The sequence below is a fragment of the Eubalaena glacialis genome, chromosome 10 (assembly GCF_028564815.1).
Source record: "Eubalaena glacialis isolate mEubGla1 chromosome 10, mEubGla1.1.hap2.+ XY, whole genome shotgun sequence".
NCBI lineage: Eukaryota > Metazoa > Chordata > Mammalia > Artiodactyla > Balaenidae > Eubalaena > Eubalaena glacialis.
Genome location: NC_083725.1, coordinates 119,200,588 through 119,225,387, shown reverse-complemented (window position 1 = coordinate 119,225,387; position 24,800 = coordinate 119,200,588). Strand labels below are relative to the sequence as shown.

The following is a 24,800-nucleotide window of genomic DNA, read 5'->3' as shown; positions in this document are numbered from 1 at the left end:
AAAATAAATTTATTTATTTATTTATTTATTTTTGGCTGCGTTGGGTCTTTGTTGCTGCGCGCGGGCCTTCTCTAGCTGCGGCGAGCGGGGGCTACTCTTGGTTGCGGTGCGCGGGCTTCTCACTGCGGTGGCTCCTCTCGTTGCGGAGCGCAGGTTTCAGTAGTTGTGGCACGCGGGCTCAGTAGTTGTGGCGCAAGGGCTTAGTTGCTCCGCGGCACGTGGGATCTTCCCGGACCAGGGCTCGAACCCGTGTCACCTGCACTGGCAGGTGGGTTCTTAACCACCGCGCCACCAGGGAAGTCCCTCAAATATTTTTAAAGCAAAACCACTTAAAAGTTTGCTTTGAATTGCCTTAGTCATAAACAGCATCCCTATCTCAACGAGTTCTGGAAATAATGAAGTGCACCCCTCAAGCGGTGAGAGTCGAGTTCTCTCTGCCTAAGAGGGGAGGGCGTGTGCCTGTGTCGGGGGCAGGGCGCCTGGCATGCGGATCTCTTGACGGGAGGCAGACGCTTTCCTTCCGGGAAGCTCACGTTTGATGCTCTGTAGTCCAGGCCCAGGAACGCCACTTCCTGTTGGTGACAATACTGATGTCGCACGCCTGGATCTGGGGCCACCACTCGCTCTATTTCCTGGATGTTTCATCTCGCCGTGTGACCAACTCTTCCAGGAAAACTCTCTCAGGACTCAGCTGACGTGAGCCTCCACCACCACACTTTCCTGATGCTCCTTTTTATCCCAGCTCAACTACGGTTTTCCTCCTGCTCAGGAACGGCCATCCCTACGTCTACCTTTGTGTCTGGAACAATACTTTGGGATTCAGGACAGAGATCAGGCCCGTGACCTGAATCTGGGACTCCAGCGCCACACCCCAGGCAAGCAGACCCAACACCTAGGACGCTGTGCCTTAAATTCCATGGGCACCCCGGGCTGGCACCTCAGGCTTGTTTGAGGGGGGCCTGGAAGGTCCCACCTGTACCTGGAGCCGCTCCCGCAACAGGCTGGTCAGAGCGGCAAGCAGCCCCCGCCCCCCGACACACCGTCTGCGGGCAACCACGTGGTGGGTGCACCGCTCAGCAGACCGCGCGCAGATGAGGCCACGCACTGAATACGCTCAGCAGGTAGGGGCACGGGGAGCAGCAGAGAAAGGGGGCGCCGTGCGCTGCTCGAGCCGCGTCCCCCGCGTCCCCCGGGTCCCCCAGGTGCGTCCCCCAGGTCCCGGCTCGGCGCTCGGCCTCTCCGCCCGGACACGTACCCGCTGCAGCTCCTGATGCTTCTCCTCCAACTGTGCCTCCATCTGGCGCAGCCTCTCCTCGATGTTGCCGTGTCTCTCTTCGGCCTGTCAGCAAAGAATGGTGTCAACTCAGCTCACAGCTGCCCTTTGCTGACAACACGCGGGGAACGACCGCAGTAGCAGCAAGCAGGGCGCGCTCCGCGGCGACTACGCGCCCCGTGCTCCGGGGAAGGCACGCGCTGGCGTCTGCTCACACGTCCCGCGCGGCCTCGTGCGTGACACTGCGAGGCAATCCACCCTCTCGGGCAGGTGACCGGGGCGTGACTGGCGCTGGCGATCGACTTGTGAGAGAAGACGTGCTCCCCCCACCCCAGGTCCCACACCCGTGGGCTGTGTTTCTGCCCCAGCCTCAGACTGCTTTGGGTGAGTCAGCATGGGAAGCAGGAAGCGGCAGGCACAGTAAGAGCCATGCACACGTTCTACCTTCCTAAGCTGGGAAGTAAGTTCGAACAGTTTAGCTTCCTTAGCGGCAGAGTTTCCAGAAGACAAAAGGTCAGACTACAAGGCCGACCAGGGACAGGAGAGATGACAGGGGAGAAAAGAAACCGAGACTTTAAATGCAGATCACGAAGGAAAAAGAGCGCTTCTGTTACAGCTGTTAGCAATGAACTTGCTCTAAGGAAGGTCTGCGAGCACCTGACGCCATCTGCCCACCCCGGGTCTGTCCAGCCCCCTCAGCAGCTCACTAAGCTCCAGGCAGGCAACACAAAACTCCTGACGGATGCACCAGCACAGGCCAGGGCCCGCGCCTCTGTGCCTGGCCAGTGCCTACTGGCAGTGCAGGACCATGCCTTAAAGACTAGGCCGTTGGCTGGTCGTGCGCCTCCTCCCCCCGTGTGGACGAGCCGCCCCCAGCGCCGCTGCATCACCCAGACACCGCCTCTCACCTGCCGGCTCTCCAGGGACGGTGAGGACCGTGAGAGCAGGGACCGGGTCTTGCACATGCCCCACCATGATTTGTTGAACCAGCGAATGAATAAAGACTCAAAAACTTGTTTTTATTACAAAGTTACTTTGGCGGTCTTCAAAAGAGAATGGGATTTTCCTATGTCTGAGAAAAACTATCCTGCTCTTACACAAAGCTTCTATCCTAACCTTGGAGTTGCTGACTTAAGTAGCTCCAAGCAGCAGTGACTCTGAGCTGAAGCACCCTGGGGACACACAAAACACATCTGACACAACTGGAGGGAAAATAACGTAGGGATGACACAAAAGCAGGGATAACGTCTGACATTCAAAATTGTTCCAGTCTCAGACAGCACAGCACTGAAAACAAGTCTGAGCTGCTTGGTGGATTTAGGTGCCCTGACAAGACCACAACGATAAGGCGCGTGAACACATCGTCCTCAAGGCCAAACTCTGGCGCCTGCCCCGCAAGGAGACCCAGGGCAGCACCTTGGAGAGCGCGGCCGCCCGCTGGGCCAGCTCCGCCTCCACCTCGGGGAGGGTCTCCGCTCTCCGCAGGGTCTGCTGCAGCTTCTGCTCGGCCAGCTCCAGGCGTTCTTGCAACTGGCGGTTTTTATCCTCCGTCTACAAAGGGAGAGCAAAGCGTCAAAACGGGGCACATGGCTCAGCCATTTCCATTTTTAATAGTCTACTAAATGAGTTCTGATGGAAGCACAGCTGTTTTGGCAGCTGCTTCACAGTGAATATTTTCTTTCTGTGAAGAGCGCACACCCACTTTCTTGGGCTTGATTTCAATGTGCAAAACACCTCTTGCCAAAGTATTTGCTCTTCCTAAATACCTCCAGAAGTCTTAAAACACACACACGCACACACACACACACAAGTTCCTATACATTAAAGCAAACCCGTTTTCTGTAGGAGCTTATTTATTCTTACTGACAAGTTAAGGAAAGAAGGGTTCAGTACTAACCCTTCTTAAAACATCGTCAGAATCATCATTTGAAGGGAACCCTACTGACAACAGGCTGCCACGGGCACGTAAGCCAAAACACAGCTTTCATCTCCTTTGAAACCCAGACCTGCTACGAGTGCGCCTAAGGGAATACTGGTCAAGTTTTAGCTTTGTACACGTAGGTCATTCTTTTAGAAAATCCTCTTACTCTGAAAAATTTTCAATGTAGAAAATTTAGACAGATTTTTCTTTCTTTAAAAAAGGGAAAATGTTAAAACATCTATGAGCTCAGTTCCTGAGAGGTTAACACTCGTTTCCGTGCAGCTTTCTTCTTTTTTCTGTGTGCATATATCTCTACGTACATATACAAACAATAGATTATGCTTTAAAACCCTCAGAAAATAACAGCACATGGTACGTAGTATTTTCTGATCTGCTTTTTAAAGTCATTAATTTGAACATTTTAATGCTCTTAATTAGCATTCCACACCGTAAATTTTAATGGCTTTCTAGTATTTTATTTTTATTTTGGGGCCAATGATACACTTCATAACACACCAGACAAACTCACTTTGTTTTTCAGAAGCCAGGCTTGGTTTCCCTGGTTAACTCTTGGTTATCTGAGACCACACAGAAACAGGAGCAAGTGAGGCTGACCAGACCACAGGAGGCACAGACCTGACTACTCAGACTGCATCTCTCCATCTGCCATTTACCACACTGACCCCAGTTACCAACAGGCAGCCAGCTGCCTTGAAGTTCTTTGCCACTCTCTGCTTTTTTGGTAAAAATGCTAACAAGCAACACAAGAGTCAGGAGTGTAGCTCCACAAAATGGTTAAACCAAATCCTAAAAAATGAAAACCTGTAAGTTGCAGTCACCCACAATTTTTTAACAATTTATTTTATTCTCGTACAGTTGATTTACAATGTACACCACACTTCTGAACATAATATTCTAAGATCATAAAAACTTTACACTGCGACTTGATTTCCAACATGGAAGTCACAGGAAAAGGTCTTCCCCCCTTCATTAGTAATTAATTAATAAAAGCCAGACAAAATTTGGTAAAAACCACTACCTGTCGATGCATAGACTCCTTATTTGCAATTTCATTTTCCAGTTTATCGTTGAGGTCGTGCACAGAGGTGGCTTCACGCTGTGCTGCGAGGTAGCGTTTCTCTAGAGTAGTGACTCTCTCTTCCATGTCTTCCTTCTGGGCCATGGCCTACATCGGGCATTTCAGAGGGAGAGAAGGGAAGTAACCAATACGTAACACACGGGTGCACTCAGAGAGAGAACAAACTGGGCTGAATCCTAAGTTTCAAATCAAATATAAAATTACTGTCCTCAAAATTAAATTGATAGACATGCCAGTTTTCTCCGATGTGAATGAAAACGCACCTACCTCAAATATAAATATTCACCAAGTAATTAGCACTCATCTGTCTTTTTTATTTTATTTTTTAATATTTATTTATTTATTTATTTTGACTGTGCTGGGTTTAAGTTGCGAAATGCAGGATCTTTGTTGAGGCATGTGAACTCTTAGTTGCGGTGTGCGGGATCTAGTTCCCTGACCAGGGATCGAACCCGGGCCCCCTGCATTGGGAGCATGGAGTCTTACCCACTGGCCCACCAGGGAAATTCCAGCACTCATCTGTCTTAATGCTATGTCTGGCCACTCAGCTTACCAAGCTCATCCCTTTTCTACATAGTATTACCAAAAAAAAAAAAAAAAGTATAATAAAATATCCTGTTATTGCAAGAATTCCAGGAGGGGAAGGTATCTGCCAGGAAGACAGGACCTCTGTTTGCCTCACGATACCGGTGGGCTGTACCCACACCTGGGAGCAGCCTCTCAACAGATACAACAGTGAGATACGTGTCTCATTTTCTTGGGTAAAAGTTGGATGAAATCTCATCCAATTACCACAGAATTAAAGTAATAATATTAACAAATGGAAACAGAACTCAAAGTTTAACACAACTGGGGACTTCCCTGGTGGCCCAGTGGTTAGGAATCTGCCTGCCAGTGCAGGGGACGTGGGTTTGATCCCTGGTCCGGGAAGATCCCACGTGCCGTGGAGCAACTAAGCCCGTGCGCCACAACTACCAAGCCTGCGAGCCACAACTACTGAGCCTGCGAGCCACAACTGAGCCCACGCACCACAACTACTGAGCCTGCGCGCTAGAGCCTGCGAGCCACAACTACTGAGCCCGCATGCCACAACTACTGAGCCTGCACTCTAGAGCCTGCGAGCCACAACTACTGAGCCTGTGCGCCACGACTACTGAAGCCCACGCACCTAGAGCCCGTGCTCCACAACAAGAGAAGCCACCGCAATGAGAAGCCCATGCACCACAACAAGAGTAGCCCCCGCTCGCCGCAACTAGAGAAAGCCCGCAACGAAGACCCAACGCAGCCAAAAATAAATAAAATTGAAAACAAACAAACAAAAAAAGTTTAATACAACTGGAAGCAGCCTTCTAAAGCCTAATTCTTCTAAAGCAAAATTATATTACATAGTATCAAACGCTGAAACTAGGACCTGAACTTTCTGCTACTGCAATTCCTGTCCCGCAGCTAAAAATCCGCTTCAGGTCCCTCCCTGTTCACTAAGTAACCAATATTAGCAAAGTCTTAATATTAAAAGTGGCAAGTCTTAAAAATTTTTTTTCAAAATTCTCTGCATATTAAACTCCGCCACTTCACCTCCTCCTGTTGTCAAAGAATAATGTAAATAGGTTATATAAATACATGCAAATATTTGTTTTGAATTCTTACATAAAATTACTCACACCAAGCTACTAAACAGAAAGTACACCTGTTCTACGTACACGTGAAAGGGGTTCTCTCTGCGGTGGTCTCACAGGGTGGGGGGGAGGGGGTAGGAGCTGTCTGTTTACAAAGGAGAGGTTACGCTAACAGGAGGAGGTGCCAGAGAAGCACCCAGCGTTCATTTGCCTTTACAGTGACAGCTAGCTAGTTTCTCATAAATCATGATACATGCAGAAACGTCTGCCAGAAATGCACACATTTCTACGTTATTTTTTACAGCATGAGCCTGATGACCCAAGTGTGAACAAATGCCACTCTGTCTGACCACCAATATCAATATCGTACATTCCCCTCAAGGAGCGGAACATCAGAAAACTAGAAACACAGCCAATAATGCCGCCCTGGCAGAGCCCACAGCCCAGGCTCATGTCTCTCCGAGAGAACTAGCACCACAGATGTCACCGCACTCGCTCAAGTGTATCGGAAGGAAATCTGAGCATTATCAGGATACATTCGACAGCCTAGAACTTATAGAAATGAGGAGTCCACACCCAGGGCATTACAGTCACAGCAGCACAGTAGGAGGGGCCGGCTTCATGTCCGTTCTGCTGCCAAAGGACCCGCTGGACCAGGCCTCCCCTACCTTTAAAGACCTTGACACAGAAATAGGGAAGCAGCCAGTCAAAGTCTCAGGGCACTGTTCTGTTTTGCTCTTACTTATACAATCATCCAAAGGTTGAAGTAAGTGGGAGAATAAGAGACAATCAAACCAAAACAGCCCACACGTCCAACCCCATGACAACACTGACATGGCGACTGTCACTCACTTCACGAACATCTCGCTGCAATTTTGTGTTCATTTCCTCAGATTTGATGAGGTCTTTTCTGGCCGTGTCCAGATCTTCCTCCAGCTCTGTCACGTGACTAGACAGGGCGGCCAGGCGCTCCTTCATCTGGCTCTGCTCTCTTGACTGCTTGTCTATGACTTCCTGGAGCTCGATCACTTTAGCCAGGTCTTCCTCGTGGCTTAGAGAACCATCAGAAGATCTCTAATGGGGGGAAAGAACCCTTAAACAGCCTTGTTTGATGAGGGAGGAAATAAACCACTTCTGGGAAATCGGTAAGGTCAAAGCTGCCTTCTGCACGCTGTGGGTTCACATTACTCTCTCGGCCGCTCAGGCCGAAGCGGTGCGTTGGCGACAGGTTCCCAACACGCGTGCACAGACTGGACGGGTGAGACGAGAACCAGACCGAGGGGACCAGGGACTTGCCTTTCCGTTCGCGTTCAGCGTGTTCTCCTGCTCGTGGTTTATGTCAAGCACCCCGTCCGTTAGTGTCTTTTTCTGGTTATTCTGCTCTTTAAGAATCATTAGCTAAAACCAAAACATTGAATGAGAGTAAAGAAATAAGTAAAGGCAGCAAAACTCCATTTGGAAAAACACAACTGAAAAGAAAATACATGGTGATGTTATCCATCCTGAATATAACCAGGTCACTAAAGTCCGAATTTACCTTCTACTGGAGATGTGGGTACTTAAAAGAGATTCTGCAACTCTGAAATAAAAGTCTAGTTTACTAATCATTAAAATGACCCAGATGGGCTGGTCCTCAATCAGAAAGATAAATAACATCTGATATCTACTACTACAATCTTCATACTTTTTTAAAATGAAGGGATTAAGAATTAGGAACCCTCAGTTGAAACTGTATGACGATTTATTAAGCTTACCTCTTTATGTGTGGCACCTAATTCTTCTTCTAACAAACTACACCTTTCAAGTGCTACTCGTAACCGTTCTCTCACCTGAAAACAAAAGGGATTCAGTTAGTGTGTGTGTGTGTATATATGTTAATTTAATTCTTATTGCATAGCTATCCTAATAGACTGTTAGTGTAATATAACATAATAGAATACCTTTAATGTCTTTCGTTGATCTTAATGTCAAGAAAACCTGCTTGCTAATAGCTTTAAACTTTAAGTTTGAGAAAAAATTTCACCCTAAATAAATTCTATTACCCAATTCTTAATAGCCAGTTGATACACAGAATATAATACATCTTGAGACATTTATGCCAACGAATACTTTTTAACCATATAGAACTCTGGCTTCTTACAGAAAAACTGTGTTTACAAGAATTCAAGAAGCTCAAAAGTCAACTAAAGTTGCACAAACACCTGCGTTGTCCGCCAAATAGCGCAGCACGTGTGCAAACCCGGAACTGCCGTGTGGCGGCGGTACCTTCTCATCCAGGGCTTTGTGGTGCTCAAATAAGGACTTCAGCGCTTTAAGCACTTCCACCTCGCTGGACACGCCTGCCGGGGACTGCGCCTGCCGCTTCACCACCGTCATCCTGAGGGACCGCTCGTGCCGCGAGACCAGGCACTCCAGATGTTCCAGCAGCAGCTGCACGGCAAGGCCAAGGTGAGCACGGTTTACAGAGCACTTTCAATCTCATATTTGAATCTGGGGCAAATAACTCCTTTCACACTCACACTAAAGCCAAAACTGTGCGAAGACAGGTCTGAATCCCTCCGGTTCTGTCTAAAGTCAGAGAGAACTTCCCTGGCAGTCCAGGGGTTAGGACTCGGCGCTTCCACTGCAGGGAGCGTGGGTTTGATCCCTGTTCAGGGAACTAAGACCCCCCCCACCCCACCCTTGCCGTGCGGCGTGGCCAAAAAATAATAAATAAATAAATAAAGTTAGCGAAATTCCCCCTCGAATGTATTAAAATTGCATTAACTCTCATCATAAATTTCAAGCAAGGTATGAGAATCCTGAACTGATCAACCGCAGTCCACCCAGTGGGAAAATGTCAAAACGTGTTTAAGGACAGACAGAGTGGATCATCTTCTGAGTTTAAAGACAGCAACACGGGGCCCAGTCGTGACCCCGAGGCAAATGTTAACACGGAGAATCCCCTACTAACCCTGGTGTTGTTCCTTTCCGCTTTCAGTTCAGCGATTTCTTCTTCTCTTTCAAGGAGCTGTTCCCTGCATACATTTAGTTCTTTAGTAAGTGCTGCAAACTCCTAGAAAACAGTTAAATAGGTAAATAGACATAAATATAAATACAAAAGAGAGAGAGAGAGAGTCTCTAAAGACCAATTCCCGTCAAGCCTCTCCAGGCTTCACACAAAGGCAACTCCCGCCCTAAGATAAGCGGGACCTCTCTGACCCTCCAGAGAACAAGGGGTCCACCGACCAGCCCAAGACCACACAGAACACCGTAACTCAGACCAACCTTCACCCCTCCACCCCTGACCCTGGCACGCACACGGCGGGGAAGGGAATCCAAGCCTGCCTTCTCAAGATCCAGGGAAGTCCAAGATATTTTCCTGAACATAAATCCTAATACCAAAGTGGATAAAGATATTTTTAAATGACTCACAGACATGTGACCTAGAACCACTGGGGAGAGTAAAGAAAAAAGGTCTAGAAGGCCACCAGGCTTTGGAGTGTCCCCTGGGAAAAAGGCTAATGGTACCCCAAGGCCAGTCTGTTAGCTTGACCCCACTGAAGTCATCCAGCCAGTCAATAAACTGGTTAAAATGGTAAATTTATGTTATATATATTTTACCACAATTTACACAGGTGCGCGCACACACACACGTATACACGGTGCTCTCTGGAGACAAGGCTGCTCCTGAGAGCATCAATCAGCTACAGAATGTGAACAACTCTTTACTTCAGTACTTAAGCGCAGACCTGCAAACACGAAGACATCCCAGTAATGCTGGAGAGAAATAATCCAATGTGTCTTCAAACCTGACAAAGATTCTGAAGATTCATCTTCAGAGACCTGGCCGGCAGCATCGGCACTGGGCTTTATGGCTGGGAAGCAGGGAGGGCGGGGCAGCCACATGGACTATGTCTCCTCTCCACGTCCTCCCAGCAAGCTCGTTTCCCTTCCTGAGTTTCTGAGATTTCTTTCAGATGTGCCCATGTTAATTATACTGAATAGCTGATTCCTCTGGTAAATAACTAGCTGACTGTCAGATCATCTAATGCCTAACATCAGAGAGAGGTTTCCTTCTAATTACTAAGCTCCTGTATGAGAAACACTCTTCCCGCTACAGGTGAGAGAAAGCCTGACTCAGACTAGCCTAGGCTGAGAGGCAGTTACTACACGTGAGGGTCAAAGGCAGGGCTGGCTCTAAGCTCGTCTGAATTCAGGGCCCTGGATTTTGCTTTGATCACACTGTCCCCCTTTGCACTGCAATCTGAGTCAGTTTCATGAAGAAAATGCCAATTCACTAAATCTGTCTTTGATTATGTCCAGTCCAAAGTTTATCGTCCTAACATTTTTTTCACTGACTAGATTTCAAATTCTTTTTTGGCCAGGCCCTCCTGCTCTTGTTTCATTTTTGTCTCTTCTTGTCTTATGATTTCTAGTTGCTTTTCATAGATGTTAGCTCAGGTTTGAAGCATGTGAAGCACACTTCTCTGACAGTTTTGCCAGGCCCCATCCGCGAATCTCAGATGGAGTAAAGGCACGGCTGCGTAAGGAGCTGGCTCTGGGAGGGTCTCTCAGTGTGAGATCTTCGTGTTGTGGGACCGACCTCCCCCCACCCAGCCTAGGGTCCTGTGGTTGCCCCTCTGAGCCTCCCAAGGCCTCAGGCCAGAACTACGTTTCCATGGTGACTGAGCGCCCCTGCTGCCTGCTTCCATTACAGTGCAGATCCTCTTAGAGAACCAACCACCAGACAGGGCCGTGCCTTCCAGGTATTGCTTTCTACCCTCCCCGGGCCCACAACTTCCTATAAAGCCCCAATGTATAGAGGGCAGTTGGCCTCTATACACTGAGGCCAATCCCAGCTTCAGAAAGTTAGTCTGAATCTAGCTCTAATTCGCCTCAATACTTTGGTTCCTATCACCGTAACCCACGGGAGCCACGTCTCCTGTGCCACCACCAGCTCAGGGCCTGGAGCACCGCAGGCCAGGGCATCAAGCCAGCTCAAGCTCCCCACACTGGGTATCCCGTTTCTATCCTTAAGGGTATTTTTCTCTTTTGGGGGCCTGGCCATATTTTCTGGTTTATGTTTCTCTGTTTAAATTTATCTTTTCACTGCTGGGTCTGGAGAAGAGATATGTCAAAGCATGAGTTTATGCTGCCATCCTAACTGGAAGTCACAATGCATCCGAGAAATGGTTGCGCACCTAGTCTGGCTGAACACCAGGAGGTGAGCCTGACCGCCACCCGGGCGCTCCTACAGAACAGATAGGCAAGCGAGCAACGACCCCCGTGCAGTCCGTGCTCTGCATGAGAGTCACCCAGGCCACCGTGGGAGCAGAGTGGAAGCCACCTCTGATGGGAGGTGGGCGCACGTGTCCAAAGGCTGGCTGCCGGGATGGCACCTGCACTGAATGGCAAGCAGGACCCAGCTGTCCAGCTGGCAAGAGCCTCGTCACGAAAGTACAGGCACTGGAGGTGGAGAAGGGCATCCGCAGGCAGGAGTAAGGTGAGGCTGGAGGTGGGCAGAGGCTAGACTGTGAAGGTCCCATGCACCCCGTAAGGAGTCTGTGCTTCATCCTGAAGGCTCTGGGAGCTGTCTATTTACAGACTTTGAGGGCCCTGAACAGGGAAGGGGCAAAACTGTTCAAAGTTCCAGGCAGTGCCTGACACAAAGGATGTGCTCAAAATGGGTTTGCCGGGTAAACAAAAGTCCCCGGGAGCAGTGCCGAAGCTGGGCTGGAGCAGGTTAAGAGTGAGAAACCAGCTGAGGCCACAGCAAGAACCCCGGGGAGAAGTGAGGGTCTGACCCGAGACCAAGACTAGAGAGACGCAGAACATAAAAGAATTCTCAGGGCGAAATGCAAGGATCCCATGTGCCCCCTGCTGTGGCCGTCATCAGCTTTCAAAGGGTCCTCTGGATGCTGTGTTCAGAAGAGCCTGTAAGAGGGTGAGGCCAGATGTGGGGAGGCAGCCTGGCGTTGGGACAGTGCAGGAAAGGCCAGGCGAGTGAGCACACCGTGGGGGGTGGGGGGCAGGGCGCGCTGGAGAGTAGAGCCAGCAGGATTTGCTGACAGATCCAACAAGTCGGAGAGAAAGAAGGGTCCAGGACGATTCCAAGGATTCTGGCAGGAGCGAGGGAAGGATGCAGGCCCCATTCTCTGAGAAGGGAAAGTCTACGGGAAGAGCAGGCTTTGAAGGGCGGGCTAAAAGCCCAGTTTCGGACGAGCTTAACGGGAGAGGTTCTAAGGCTTTCAGGCGGAGCTGCACCTCCTGGTCTGGACCTCGCGGGGATGCTGGCCGAGGTGGGAGAGGGATCTCATTCCACGCGGACCAACAAGGCGCTGAGTGTGGGCGATAAAAGATGAGGCTTGAGCCCTGTGAGAAGCCAACGCTGGATGGCTGGGAAACGAGAGGCGTCAGCAAGGGTGGCCGGGGAGGGCCAGGAGGGAAGAGCAACACCTCGGAGTCCGGTGCTCCAGAAGCAATGGTCACCAGGGTCAACAGCTGCTGGGAGCGGGAGTCATCTGACTGGTCCCTGGTGGGTGGGTCCGCTGAAATGGAGGCCAGCGGTGACCATGACCAGAGCAGGTCGGGAGCCCTGGCAGGGCCGACAGCCTGGCTGGACAGAGGGCAACAGCGGAGGGGGGGGGGGGAGGAGGAGGAGGAGGAGGAGGAGGAGGAGGAGGAGGAGGAGGAGGAGGAGGAGGAGGAGGAGGAGGAGGAGGAGGACGGCAGTGAGCACACACTCATTCTTCTGAGGGACTCTGAGTTCAGAGTAGAAGAGAAATCGGGCAGGGGTTAAAGGAGACACGGGGTCAAGAAAGCCCTGCCGCAGGAGGGGACGGGGGCTCGCACGCTGACGGCCAGAAGCCAGGGGAGAGGTGGGAGCCAATGGCCACCACCCGAGCAGCCGAGAGCAGATCAGTCGGCTGGGTCCATGCAGAGGGTGCCTTTCCTGGGGCGCCCAGCTCACCCACAGTCAAGGGAAAGGCAGTCGAATACGTAGGCACAGATCCAGACACACAGGGAGATGTGTGGTGGGAATTTCTGCAAGTCCTCTTCTAATTTCTTCCAATCTCTCTGAGAAAACAGATGCCTTTGCATTGAGTGGAAGGGTGCATGCGGTGCACTGGGGAGGGGAGGCGGGGAGGGCACCAAGTAGCCACTGAGCAGAGAGGGGGTCGGACACCAGTACCATGACCGTGGGCATCTGGGTCCACTGCAGGCTGCCAGCGACACCCACGGACGGGGAACGGACTCAACGGGAGCAGGTTTCCAAGTACGGTGAGGTAGGGTGTGGTGTGTGTGTGTGTGTGTGTGTGTGTGTGTGTGTGTATGTGTGAGTGTGATGATAATGGACCACGGAATTTCCGTGGGTAAAGAAGACAGGGGAGACGTGGGAAGGGCGAAGGACCACAACAAGGTGGTAGGGTCGCAGCCTGTGGCCCCAGGAGGGTTGAATTTTGGTGTTTTATTTTTCAAAGTCCTACTATCTATCATGAATACATTTCACTGCCTTTAAATGAAATACGGCGTCAAAGCATAACAAGTGCACACTGCAAGTCTGTGGGGGCGCTGGGGTGGGAGGAGCTTGAAAACTCCTATACACGCTGGCTACGAGGAATTAGCGATTCACAGATTCACCCACCTTGGAAATAGAAGGGACCACCATCTAGCCCCACTTCCATATGCAAGCCTTTTTCCATATTCACTTTTCCTTTAACTCTTTCATCACCAGAAGCAAGCCTATGCCTTTTACATACCAAGTTTCCTTAAGTTTTTCCTAATAGCTCCAAACTGTCTTCATTCACCTATTAAGAGAATATTTAATTCCCATCATTTTGGCTAAATGTAAGTGTTTCTTACAATAAATTCAACAGCTAAAACCATTCTATGATATACTGCTTTGAATATGGTAGAAAACAAATTTACAGAACTTCACAATTATTTTTACTCCTTAAAGAAAAACCTTTCTCTTTGCTCAAAAGAATTCAACTGAAAAAGTATCAAAGCAAATTTAAACTTAGGAGTTTAGATAAACATTAGACAGGAAATTCCAAAGTTTAAGATTCCAAAAGCATGTTCATATGTGCACTGTGTTTGTATTATCATTGCAGAAAAAACTAGTAGAGCCTGAATAAATCCCAAATATGTGCAATAAACGATCTACTCTATTACCATGATAGGAACCTAATTGTCAGCATCTAAATTTTTTTCTCTTTAGAAAAAAATGTTTGTTTAAAAAGTACTGTAAGCCAGTTAAAAGTGACATTCTATTTACTGTAATTAAAGTTTGAAGTATTCTTTGAAACTGAACAGATACAACAATCACTGGAATATTTTCAGTTTAAAATATAAGTCTGCACAATACAGATTTGTATTTCCATTTGACATTTTCTAGGACTGAGACGAGGGAAAATAACATTCAACCACTAAAATCAATTTAAGAACTTGATTTCACATAATGCGTGAAAATGCCGATACTTATCATTTCTGGATCTAGATAATAGGATCAGATTACATGAACCAGACATGACTGATCAACGCCCATGATCAAGAGACTTTCCTGGTGGCGCAGTGGTTAAGAATCCGCCTGCCAATGGACAAGGGTTCAAGCCCTGCTCCAGGAAGATCCCACATGCCACAGAGCAACTAAGCCCGTGTGCCACCTACTGAACCTGCGCTCTAGAGCCCTCGAGCCATAACTACTGAGCCCGTGCGCCACAACTGCTGGGCCTGCATTCTAGAGCCCGCAAGCCACACCTACTGAGCCCACGCGCCTAAAGCCTGTGCTCCACAACAAGAGAAGCCACCACAATGAGAAGCCCGCACGCCGCAATGAAGAGTAGCCCCCGCTCGCCGCAACTAGAGAAAGCCCACGTGCAGCAACGAAGACTCAACACAGCCAAAAATAAATAAATAAAAATAAATCAATTTATTAAAAAAAAAAAAAAGTAAGTCCTATGGATCAGATGCAACATTTGGTTCTAGAAGCGATGACCATTCTCTCTTCCCAGACACCAAGGGAAGTGGGAAGCAGCAGGGTCTGGCCACTTCCTACCCTCACGTGGTCCCGACCCCCTTCCCGTGTTCTTTACCTGACCATCCGTGTTACAGTTCTACATCTTCTATTCTCTATAATCTCCACCAATAGCTCTGTTTTATTTTTAAGTTACGTTTCATTATTTTTGCTAACCTGCTGAAACAAGACTAAAGCTTCGCTGGAGGCAAAAAGTATATGTCCTCTTACTGTAGGGATACGAAGTATAATAAAGAATGGAAATGGGGTCTAATTTTTAGCAAACCAAAATGAACACCTGAAAAACTGACTTAGTTTATCTTCTGACAGAAGCTATTGATATTTGCCACAGTCTTAGGTTTAAAAGCATGTCAAATTTTGAACTGAAAGAAAATTAGAAGTTTATACATTAAAATGAATCAGCAAATCATATTTGAAACTCTAATGTGTTGATTAAAATATGCTTGGAAAGGTTATGTATAACTATCTATTTATACTGCGACCTAATGATGGGAGAAGAAGGACAGAGGGACACTTAGAAGGAAAAAAGACAAACTTTACACCTTTGCAAAATCTGAGTCATGAGCTCACTAGACGTATTTAAAGCTGTGAATGCAATAGCACTGGATTTTCAATCACTGATTATTTGCAAGCAACAGAGCAAAATGCATAAGCAGTTCAAAAGTCCCAACGTAGCTGATTTATTTTTTCTCGTTTCTAAGAATAGATACTGACAAAATTTATGCTCATACTTAGCATGTGGCAATTAAGCAATCGCGATTGTATACCCTGAACCTGACAAAACGTGGTGCAGAGCAGTACTGCAGTGCGATCTCAATGTGGTTACAAGCAAACACAAACTTGTATTTCTTATATAAAATATAGATGGACACCCACCAAACTGCTAATGCAGATTATCCACTATGGATGGGAAAGTGGGCTGGAAATGAGTCTTTCTTTTTAACTTATATTCCTGTTTAATTTCAATTAAGTACGTACTCGCTTTGTTTTAAAAAAAAAAAAAAAAAAAAAAGACCAGGGACTTCCCTGACAGTCCAGTGGTTAGGACTCAGTGCTTTCACTGCCGGGACCTGGGTCCAATCCCTGGTCAGGGAACTAAGATCCCACAAGCCGTGTGGCGCAGCCAAAAAAATAATAATAATAAATTTAAAAATTAAAATAAAAAGAATGAAATCATTATCCCAACTTATTAAAAAAAAAAAAAAAAGGCCAATCTTCACTTCCTTTTTCCTTTCTAAACAATGTTAAAACTACAGGGCGCGAGCAGAATACAGGCCGCCTACGTGGACGTAGCTTGTCCAGATGCTTGCCCCCAAAGTCGCCGTATCTCAGTCTCTAGTTCTTTCTTCTGCTCTCCTCCTCACCACTGCGAGGCGGCCTCAGCTTCCAGCCGCACTGAACGAGTTCTGGCTGACACACCAGCACCACCCTGGTCTCCACTGAACCCAGTCCAGCTTCAGGGCTCACCTACCCCGTCCTACGGGGGAGCATCTGAGCCCTCCTTCCCACTTTCTTCCCCCTTGTCCTGGCCCCTTGTTCTCCGCTCATCTCATAACGGCTGGTGCTCCTGGGGCTCTGCCCGAGGTCCCCTGCTCACCCTACACACCATGCCTGTCGGACCCGTGTCAGGCTTCCACCCCCCACGCTGGGCCACTGCCCAACTGCCCACCACGCACCTCCACTCGGCTGTCTTCCAGGGCTTCATCATCTTCCTCCTGGCCCCCAGAGTAGAGGAGACCACGTGGCCTCCCTCCTTTTCCTCCCTGTTTGCCAACTGCTGGGCCTGCTAATTCGACCTCACACTTGCATCTCCTAGACTGGCCGCTGCCGCCGCCTCCTCCGCCTGGGCTGCCGTGCCTCTCTGCCCCAAAGAAACCCAGACCCATTAGGAGTCACTCCGAGTTACCCCTTGCCTCCAACCTCCGGCAGCCACCAGTCTGCTTTCTGTCTCTAGGCACTTGCCTATTCTGGATGTTCCACACATATGGACTTGTACAATATCTGTCCTCTTGTGTCTGGATTCTTTCACTCAGTGTAATGTTTTCAAGGTTCATCCATGTTGCAGTGTGTGTCCGTGCTTCATTCATTTTTGTGCCTCAATAATAATTCCATTATCTGGATGTAGCACATTTTGTTTATCCATTCACTGGTTAACAGACATTTGGGTTGCTTGTGCTTTCTAACTATCGTGAATAACGCTACTATGAACATTCCTGCACAAGTTTTTATGTGGATTTATACTTTGGCTTGTGGGCATACCGAGCAGTAGACATATTTCTTCACAATGTAAATGAGCGAATTGTTCCATTTCTGTTTCTAAATTCCAATTTAAATATCCAGCTATCTTAGCCATCACTCCTTTCTTCTTTGGAATGTATTTTCTTTTAGGCAAAAATTGGGATTTCCTCATGGACAGTAATTATAAGTTTTGCTTCACATATTTTTATCTTTCTGCTAAAGAGCAAACCAAAATGTTTCTGGTTGTTATTAGCATTTCAGTATTTAAACACACATCATTTCTAACAATTAGTCAAGACAATCTGAAAAATAAATGCACATGTGTATTTCAAAACAACTTGAAATATAAGTATGAATGCATATTTCATATGTTTTAGAAACAAGTGTATAATGTTAGTAAAATATCACAGGCAAAAACATTCTAATTAAATTTAAAAAACTGAGCCTGGGGGATGAGGGAGAATCAAACCAATGAAGCAAAAAAATCAAGGGCAGAAATCCTTCATTCAAATAGGAGTGAGTACCTTCTGAGTTCTAAAACACTGGAAAATAACAAAATGAGAACACAATATGAAGTATGTTAACGTCCAGTTTATATTTATATAATGTTTCAAACTTCCCAATAAAGCCGGTTATGTGGTTTTCAGCACTACTCATGCTTACTAGAGTATAAAGCAGTTTTCATCTTCAAATATTTCATTTCATAGATTTATGCATGTGCCAAGACATTACTGAACCATAAAGAAACTGTCTTCAAAGTATGAGACCAGAAACTGCCTGTCTGACCTTGACTGTCTAAACCATCATTAGGAACAGCGTAAAGTCCATATTTCCACAGAGATGTTTCTTTTCAGCTGTAACAAACTCTTAAAAAACAGTAATAGCAGCAGCAATGGAAGGGGGCTTAGGACAGAGCTTTCTTAACACAAACCTTCAAAAAATATATATATTTTTGAAACAGTAATAAAGGTATACATAAGAAAAGTCTCCCTTCCAGCCCAGTTTGCTCTTCCACACAATAGGTAATTAAAGTCATGGGTTTCTTGCTTATCTAGAATTTTATATATATATATATATGCCAATAAATACATCCATTTCCCCTTGCTTTTCTTCAGTTAAGGATATAACCTGAAGACGCTTCCGTATCAGTTCATGATGTCCTCTTCTATTTTTATAGCTGCAATGATTGCATATACCAATGAATTCAAAAGCCCTAATTTTATTTTTTATTCACTTGCTGATGGACATTTGTTTGTGTTTCCAATCTTCTGCTATTACAAATAACATGGCAACAAATAATCCTGCACATATATCATTTTGCATGTGTGCCAAATATATCTGTGGGATAATCTGAGAATTTCTGAGTCAAAGGATATTGATAATTTTAAAATATACTGTTAAATTGTTCCTCACGGGCCAGCAATGTGTGAAAACATGTTTCCTTATAGTCCCGCCATCCTGGGTGTTATTAAACTTCGGTGTCAATTTTTCTTTTTTGGATCCATCCTCCTTCCCTCTCGCCTATCACATAAAAGTCTCCAAAACCTTTTTCTATGCTAGACACCGAATGCAAGCCCGGGCACCTGGTGTGAGCTAGAGGTAACACGTTCTCCGGAGCGCTCCTTCACTCCCCCGACCCTCTCACGGCCAGGGAACTACGCTGACATTTCTCTTACAAAGAAGGCTCTGCTCGTTTGTGAGGTTATTACACGTCCTCATTTTCTCGCCTGACAATCTGTAACACGAATGGCACATTTTCCTTATTTCAGTTACTGTTATTTATTTTTCTTGGATCAAATACAAGTGAGATTGGTCTGTTTTTTACTTATCCTGATACATCTTGACATTCCTATCCTTTTCTATAGAATGGCTTCGGATCATCATCTCTTAAACCGAAACATCCATTAGCTGGAACACAAACACCTGACTTACGTCTTCTAGTGCAGTCATGGCCAAACATTTACATGACAAAATACTTTACTGTAAACTGTTTTTTAAAATTCACTTTATATTACAATTAGGGTATTGTACTGATTTCTTAAAATCATGTGTTCAGGTAGATTTTTAAATGGATATAATTTTATGATAGCACAGATTATAATTTAAAATATTGTAAAAAGGAGCTATTGTATTGCTCTAAGGTACACACCTAGAAACAGACCTGCTGGGTCAAAGGGTTATGTAATTTAATTCTCAGTGTTTCTAATGTTATAAATTACAGCGTACTAAAGAAATATCAGTTTCACTGCTTTTGACATCTCTTTGTATATTTTATAATTTACAGGGTTTTGATGTCCTGACAAAAAGAAGTAAAGATCACAACAACTATAATTATGTCCACTGATGATGAAGACTGCTTGCACAGGTTCAGCCTGCATGGTCACCTTCACAGTGCTGGGCAAGGTGAGGACTGCATTACTACTTTTTAAACATAAAACATTATTTGCAAAAAAAATTTTTTTAAAGCATTTATTTTGTTCAAATGTCACCACAATTTCTCCACTTAGAATCTTTGCCTTTTCTAACCTCCCCATGGCAATAAAGGGCAAATTAAAATATTATGCTATTATATAACAGTAAAAATAATCGCAAACCTATGATTATTTACCTGGATATCCAAATTATTTATTTAAATATTACATATATAGCATACATGCCCAAATATAAGGCAATTTCAAGTAAAATTCAATCCCCCTAGTTTCCCATTAAGACAACTGCCAAAAGTTTTTTGGCCATTTTAACATACACTTTCAGGAATGCAGATTAAACAGCCAACTCTGACTCAGGCTCAGTCCTACATATTTATGAAAATAAACAGATAAAACTACTTATTCTAGTTGCATACTAAGTTATTATATCTAATATGCTTATATTCTACCTACAGCCACATCACATGGACTTAAAACATTTCTGAGAGATCCTTTAACTATGTTTCCTTCTCTTTGCTGGGACAACAGTGGTTCATCTTCTGGGGAGCCATTTGGGAATCATCGACGCCAACCACCATGTGGGCATCCCCGAGCACCTACGTTAAGAAAACAACACGGCGTACTCCAGCTGCAGGACACCAGGTGGCTCACTGCCCCGTCACTCCCACGGCCGAGCTCCAGAACCACTGGTGGTCTTGCTGCAGCCTCCTGGCAATGGTGGCACCATCAAAACATGGGACAGAGAAATGTCTGGGAGTGATGGGAGGGTGCCATCAGGGTTTGAGGCACGCTGAATTTGAGAAGGAAGCCAATGCCATCCTGCGGGAAGGACAGCGCACCTGAGGAACATCCCCACTCCTCTAGTAAGATGACATCATGCTGCTCTCCCCGGCACCGCTCGGGAACTGCCGTACAGTTTACAGCTTAGCAAGTCTCCTGAAAAACCTTATGGTGTGCTCCTGGTTTTTCTGATTTAGTCACAATTTTAGAATATTTCAGGCTTGTCATTAGCTCCTAGTAGCACCCCTATTTTGCAAAAAAAAAAAACCCAAAAAGCCACAATCAACTCTTTTACATGTGATTAAGCACTCTGTGAAATTACTTCATGACCTTTATTAACTTAGAACAGCCTCGATGTGTTAAATAGGTGTGGGAGCCTTCGGACCCCACCTTCCAGGGCCCTCACAGTATCAGCAAACACAACTGCACAGAAAGGGTTATAAGACAGAACCTACTCTGTTGCTCTGTGAGACTGTACTGTCAACAGGAAGAGAAATTTCCACCAAATTCCCAGCAGGTACTACTGAAGAGCAGCTCTCTGACACGCAACAGGGTCAGCTAACACTGCACCTGACTCTGCTCTAAAGCTACAATGTGACTCTGAAAGAACTCAAGAAACAATTATGGGGAATCGTGGCCGCCTTTTAACAGACACGGGGGACCGCGACCGAAAGCTCAAGCCTCAGCACACAGAAGACCAAGGACAACCGAGCGGGCTGCTTTCCTGATACACCAGATGGAAGACAGATATCTCGAAGTGAATCAAAGGTCTCGGTATAAAACCATAACTGAAAGTACTTTATTAGGGGTTTCCTCTTGCAGCTCCACTCTGCCTAGTCAATAGAAATACAAGTTTAAGAATGAGTAGTCTCAGAGTATCTACGGCTACATTTATAGCATTTCCTGAAATTCTGCTGACAAGTCAAAGAAACACAAATGCTGCAGTGTTTAAGGCCATATAGCTAAGGCTGAAAGTAATAAGTACAAATGAACTTGAAAAAGGCTTTTGATTCGCTGTCATGCAGTTTTCATAACAAGAATGACATTGCCTACTAGAAGACCACAAAGCTGATTGGTGGAAATGATACAGATAAAGGGTTGATTGTCAACAAAATGTCTCGGCTGCCTGCAGGGCCGCCCCTCTGCCTGTCCAGAGTCTGCCCGTCCATCACCATCCTCCCCCAGAAGCTGTCAGACAACCAGCTCTGCTCCTGGTCACCACTTCCTCGGGAGCCACACCCTCAAGGCCTTTGTCAACCGTTCTCCTCCCACCCCCATGCTAAGGACAATCCCCACACTGTGTCAGGGCCGCACCCCCATCACCGTCCTCCTTCCCCACCTGCTGACCTGCCAGGCCAGCCCCACACCCTCCCGCAAGCTGAACACGGGGTCGCGGGCTGGGCTTGACCACCCATCTCCCGCTTAGGCTCCCCCAGGCCTCCGCCACCGCTTCACTGCGCGGACCCCAGTCTACTCGGGGGAAAGACGTGCCCCTCACTACTGAAACCCCAGCCCCCCAGAGAGTCTGGCAACACACCAGTGTTCAGGCAATAGCTGTGCACGGAAACAAATCAGTAACATACTACCTCTGACAGCAAATATTACTACTTTGTAACCTTCTTAACCTTTTGTGGGTCTGTGTATTCATGTCTTGCAAACCAGTCTGACAAGAGCCCCCTGTTACAACCGTTTTACCCTCTAATTTAACAAGAAGACACCTGAGAATGAATCAAAGGCCAGCTACAAAACCATAACTGAAGGTACTTTATTAGGGTTCCTCTGTGGCTCGAGTAAGCTTAGTAGGGTAGAAACACAGGCTTAAGGATGAGTAGCCCTGGACAACACCAGCTGGACAACACCAGCAATTTCTGAGGTGCTATTCTAAGTACGTGTAGATGTAAATATTAATGGCAATAGCGCTATTTTTGTTTGCTGCTTTATGGTTTTCAAAGTATTTTCACATATTTTATCACATTTTGTTCTCAGCCACCCAGTAAGGTACTCATAATTACCTCATTTTACAAATTATAATACAGGCCCAGGCAGGTTAGTAAAGTGCAAAGGTCACTCGGTTAATAAGTGGCTTGGGACTGAGAACTCAATATAGATGATATGTTATCTTCAGGGGAAGATAACACAGTAAGTATCAAAACCAAGGCCACATGTTAGTAAGCAGAGGATCGAAGACTTGAAACAGGTGTGGGGGGGGGTGGAGAGAAGGAAAGACTGTGGGGACAAGAAAAAAATCACTCAGCAGTTAGTGAAAAGGAAGGGACTGCTACAGTCAACCAGTAACTTCACCACCATCACCACGTGGAAAGAAAGAGGGCAGCTACATAAAAGGATATCTTTCTGTGATTTCTTTTGCCCCCCTCAAGGATGACCTTGATATATACCCAATCCTACTACTTTATCTGTGTTTTTCTTCAAGCTGATGACATTTTTAAAAGCTGAAGAAAAGGTAAAAGGAATAAAAAGTAAAACCGGCCCCAGGCATCAGACTCCATCTTCTCCTAGAGATGGGACAGACCCTGAATCCCAGTAGGAACTGGAAGTGTGAGAACAGACCTCACAGGGTTGACCTCGGTCTTGAGAGACAGGTGGGGTTTTGAAAAAAGGGAGCGGGAAAGGGACTCCACGAGAAGGGAATTGTGTAGGCCAAGGTGTGAGGGAAGGGGAGCAAAAAGACTGGTGTGGCTAGAATGAAGGGGTATCTATAGAGGGAAATGCTGTGGGAAAGTTGAAGAACGCCAGAACGTGGAGTTGTGAGTGCCAAACAACGAGTTGAGGTTTTGCCTCTGCTGCCAGGGATGGGTGCCGCAGAAACGTGCGCACAGCAAAGGCTCAGGTTAACCTGGGAGCCGCGTGAAGCGTGCTGGATGGACTGGAAAGGGGGGAGGGTGCCTCACGGAGGCTCGAGCACGAAGGGCCCGAGCAGCGAGACCAGGTACAGAGGAAAATAAAAACAACGTTAGGAAAGAAAAACCGAAACAGCGCTGAGTGGTCCTGGAGGGTGAGAACGGAAGGAAAGGCGATGCAGGGAAAGCTGGGAGGGGAGGCTGGGAGGCGAAGGCTGAGCGAGGAGGAAGCATAGCGCAACTCTGGATATGAGATGCAGCAGGAGAGCCTGGGTCGCATCTAAAGGATGTGACAAAGCTTGGGGCTGGGGCGTGAAAGGTGCATCACGAACTTGGGGCTGAAGACACAACCGTGGCAGTCACCTTCAAAAGGGGGATGCCGAGCCCACAGAAGTGAACGAGTCTGCACGATGACTACAGAAAAGGGGCAGAAGGCTAGGATTTTAATGTATTTCCTAGTCACGAGCACATGACTAGAATAAAATGAAAATAATTATCCAACTATCTCTGGGTAGCAAGTGCTTCCTTTCCCTCAATTCTTTCCACAGAGGTTTTCCGAACATGAAAAAAAAAGAACCTGACGCCTGCCAGTGAGCACAGGACATACACAAAGACGAGAGCACGAGCTCCCTCTACATTACTGACAATTTTTAAAGTTACTTTAAACTAGGATTATGTGTGTCAGATTGTTCTTCTGTAGTATTACTATAAAACTTCCAATGAGAGAACCTTAAGATGAAGTTAACTGAAGCAACACCAGCAGCGTTTCAAAGCACAGGAAACGTGCGTTCCAAGTCAGCACCGAAGAACTTCACCTCTCCGTTGAGTGCAATGAAGCCGCTCGAGCGGCAGGACGAGGTGCCGGCCTGGAAGTCGCTTCCTCAACAGGCTGGAGCCTGAGCACCCGCAGGCTCACCAGACAACATCTCACTTCCTGGCAGCACCGGCCCTTTTAATAACAGTCGTTAATAGTGAAAACACAGCGGGGAACAAAGAGGAAAGCCCCGGACATTCAAGGGTTTGTACAAAGCACGCAGAACCTATCAGCAGGAATGTGCTTTCAAGCAATCTCTTAATTCATCGTTAAACTTTTTTGGGACCAAGTATTTCTCTGGTTTGCACAAGAAAACAACCTTGGAATGTACATTCTTTCCAACTTAAACCCTTTGTTCTAACCACCCACCACTGTCCCGCCCATGGACCTCTCTACCACTCAGGTCATCTTCAGGCACCCTGCTACACACACCAAAAAGGCAGCACTTCTAGTTTGTGAAACTTTCTCCTTGAAATGGAGTAAAGATAATCAGGAACAGGAATAAAAACAACAAAAGACTGTGATTAAATAGAAGAGTTGCCGGGAGGAACACCTAATTTCAATCTCTATTTACTGTATTCTTTTCTCTCTGCAGCAGGAGGTCGGGGCGGAGGAGAGATGGACGTGGCGACTGTCCCTGAAAATCCCAGCCAGGCAGAGTCTTCGCTGTCTGCCACCTAAGCAAACGCTGCACTGCCTTCTTACACTGTCAACACGCATGGTCATACTGTTGCCACATGGCATCTATTTTAG

At 46.7% G+C, this 24,800-nt stretch overlaps 1 protein-coding gene across 3 annotated transcripts in view; it reads right to left on the bottom strand.

Annotated features, from left to right (window-relative positions):
• The window catches only part of PPFIA1 (PTPRF interacting protein alpha 1), a 91,572-nt gene that overhangs the window by 46,802 nt on the left and 19,970 nt on the right, over positions 1-24,800 (bottom strand). For all 3 annotated transcript variants that reach the window (XM_061202224.1, XM_061202226.1, XM_061202225.1), the window contains exons 3-10: positions 8,863-8,964; positions 8,175-8,339; positions 7,664-7,738; positions 7,206-7,307; positions 6,762-6,983; positions 4,234-4,380; positions 2,690-2,824; positions 1,256-1,339 (exon numbers count right to left, since the gene is read on the bottom strand). In XM_061202224.1, the coding sequence (XP_061058207.1) occupies positions 1,256-1,339; positions 2,690-2,824; positions 4,234-4,380; positions 6,762-6,983; positions 7,206-7,307; positions 7,664-7,738; positions 8,175-8,339; positions 8,863-8,964 (1,032 nt within the window). The remainder of the gene's footprint in view (positions 1-1,255; positions 1,340-2,689; positions 2,825-4,233; positions 4,381-6,761; positions 6,984-7,205; positions 7,308-7,663; positions 7,739-8,174; positions 8,340-8,862; positions 8,965-24,800) is intronic.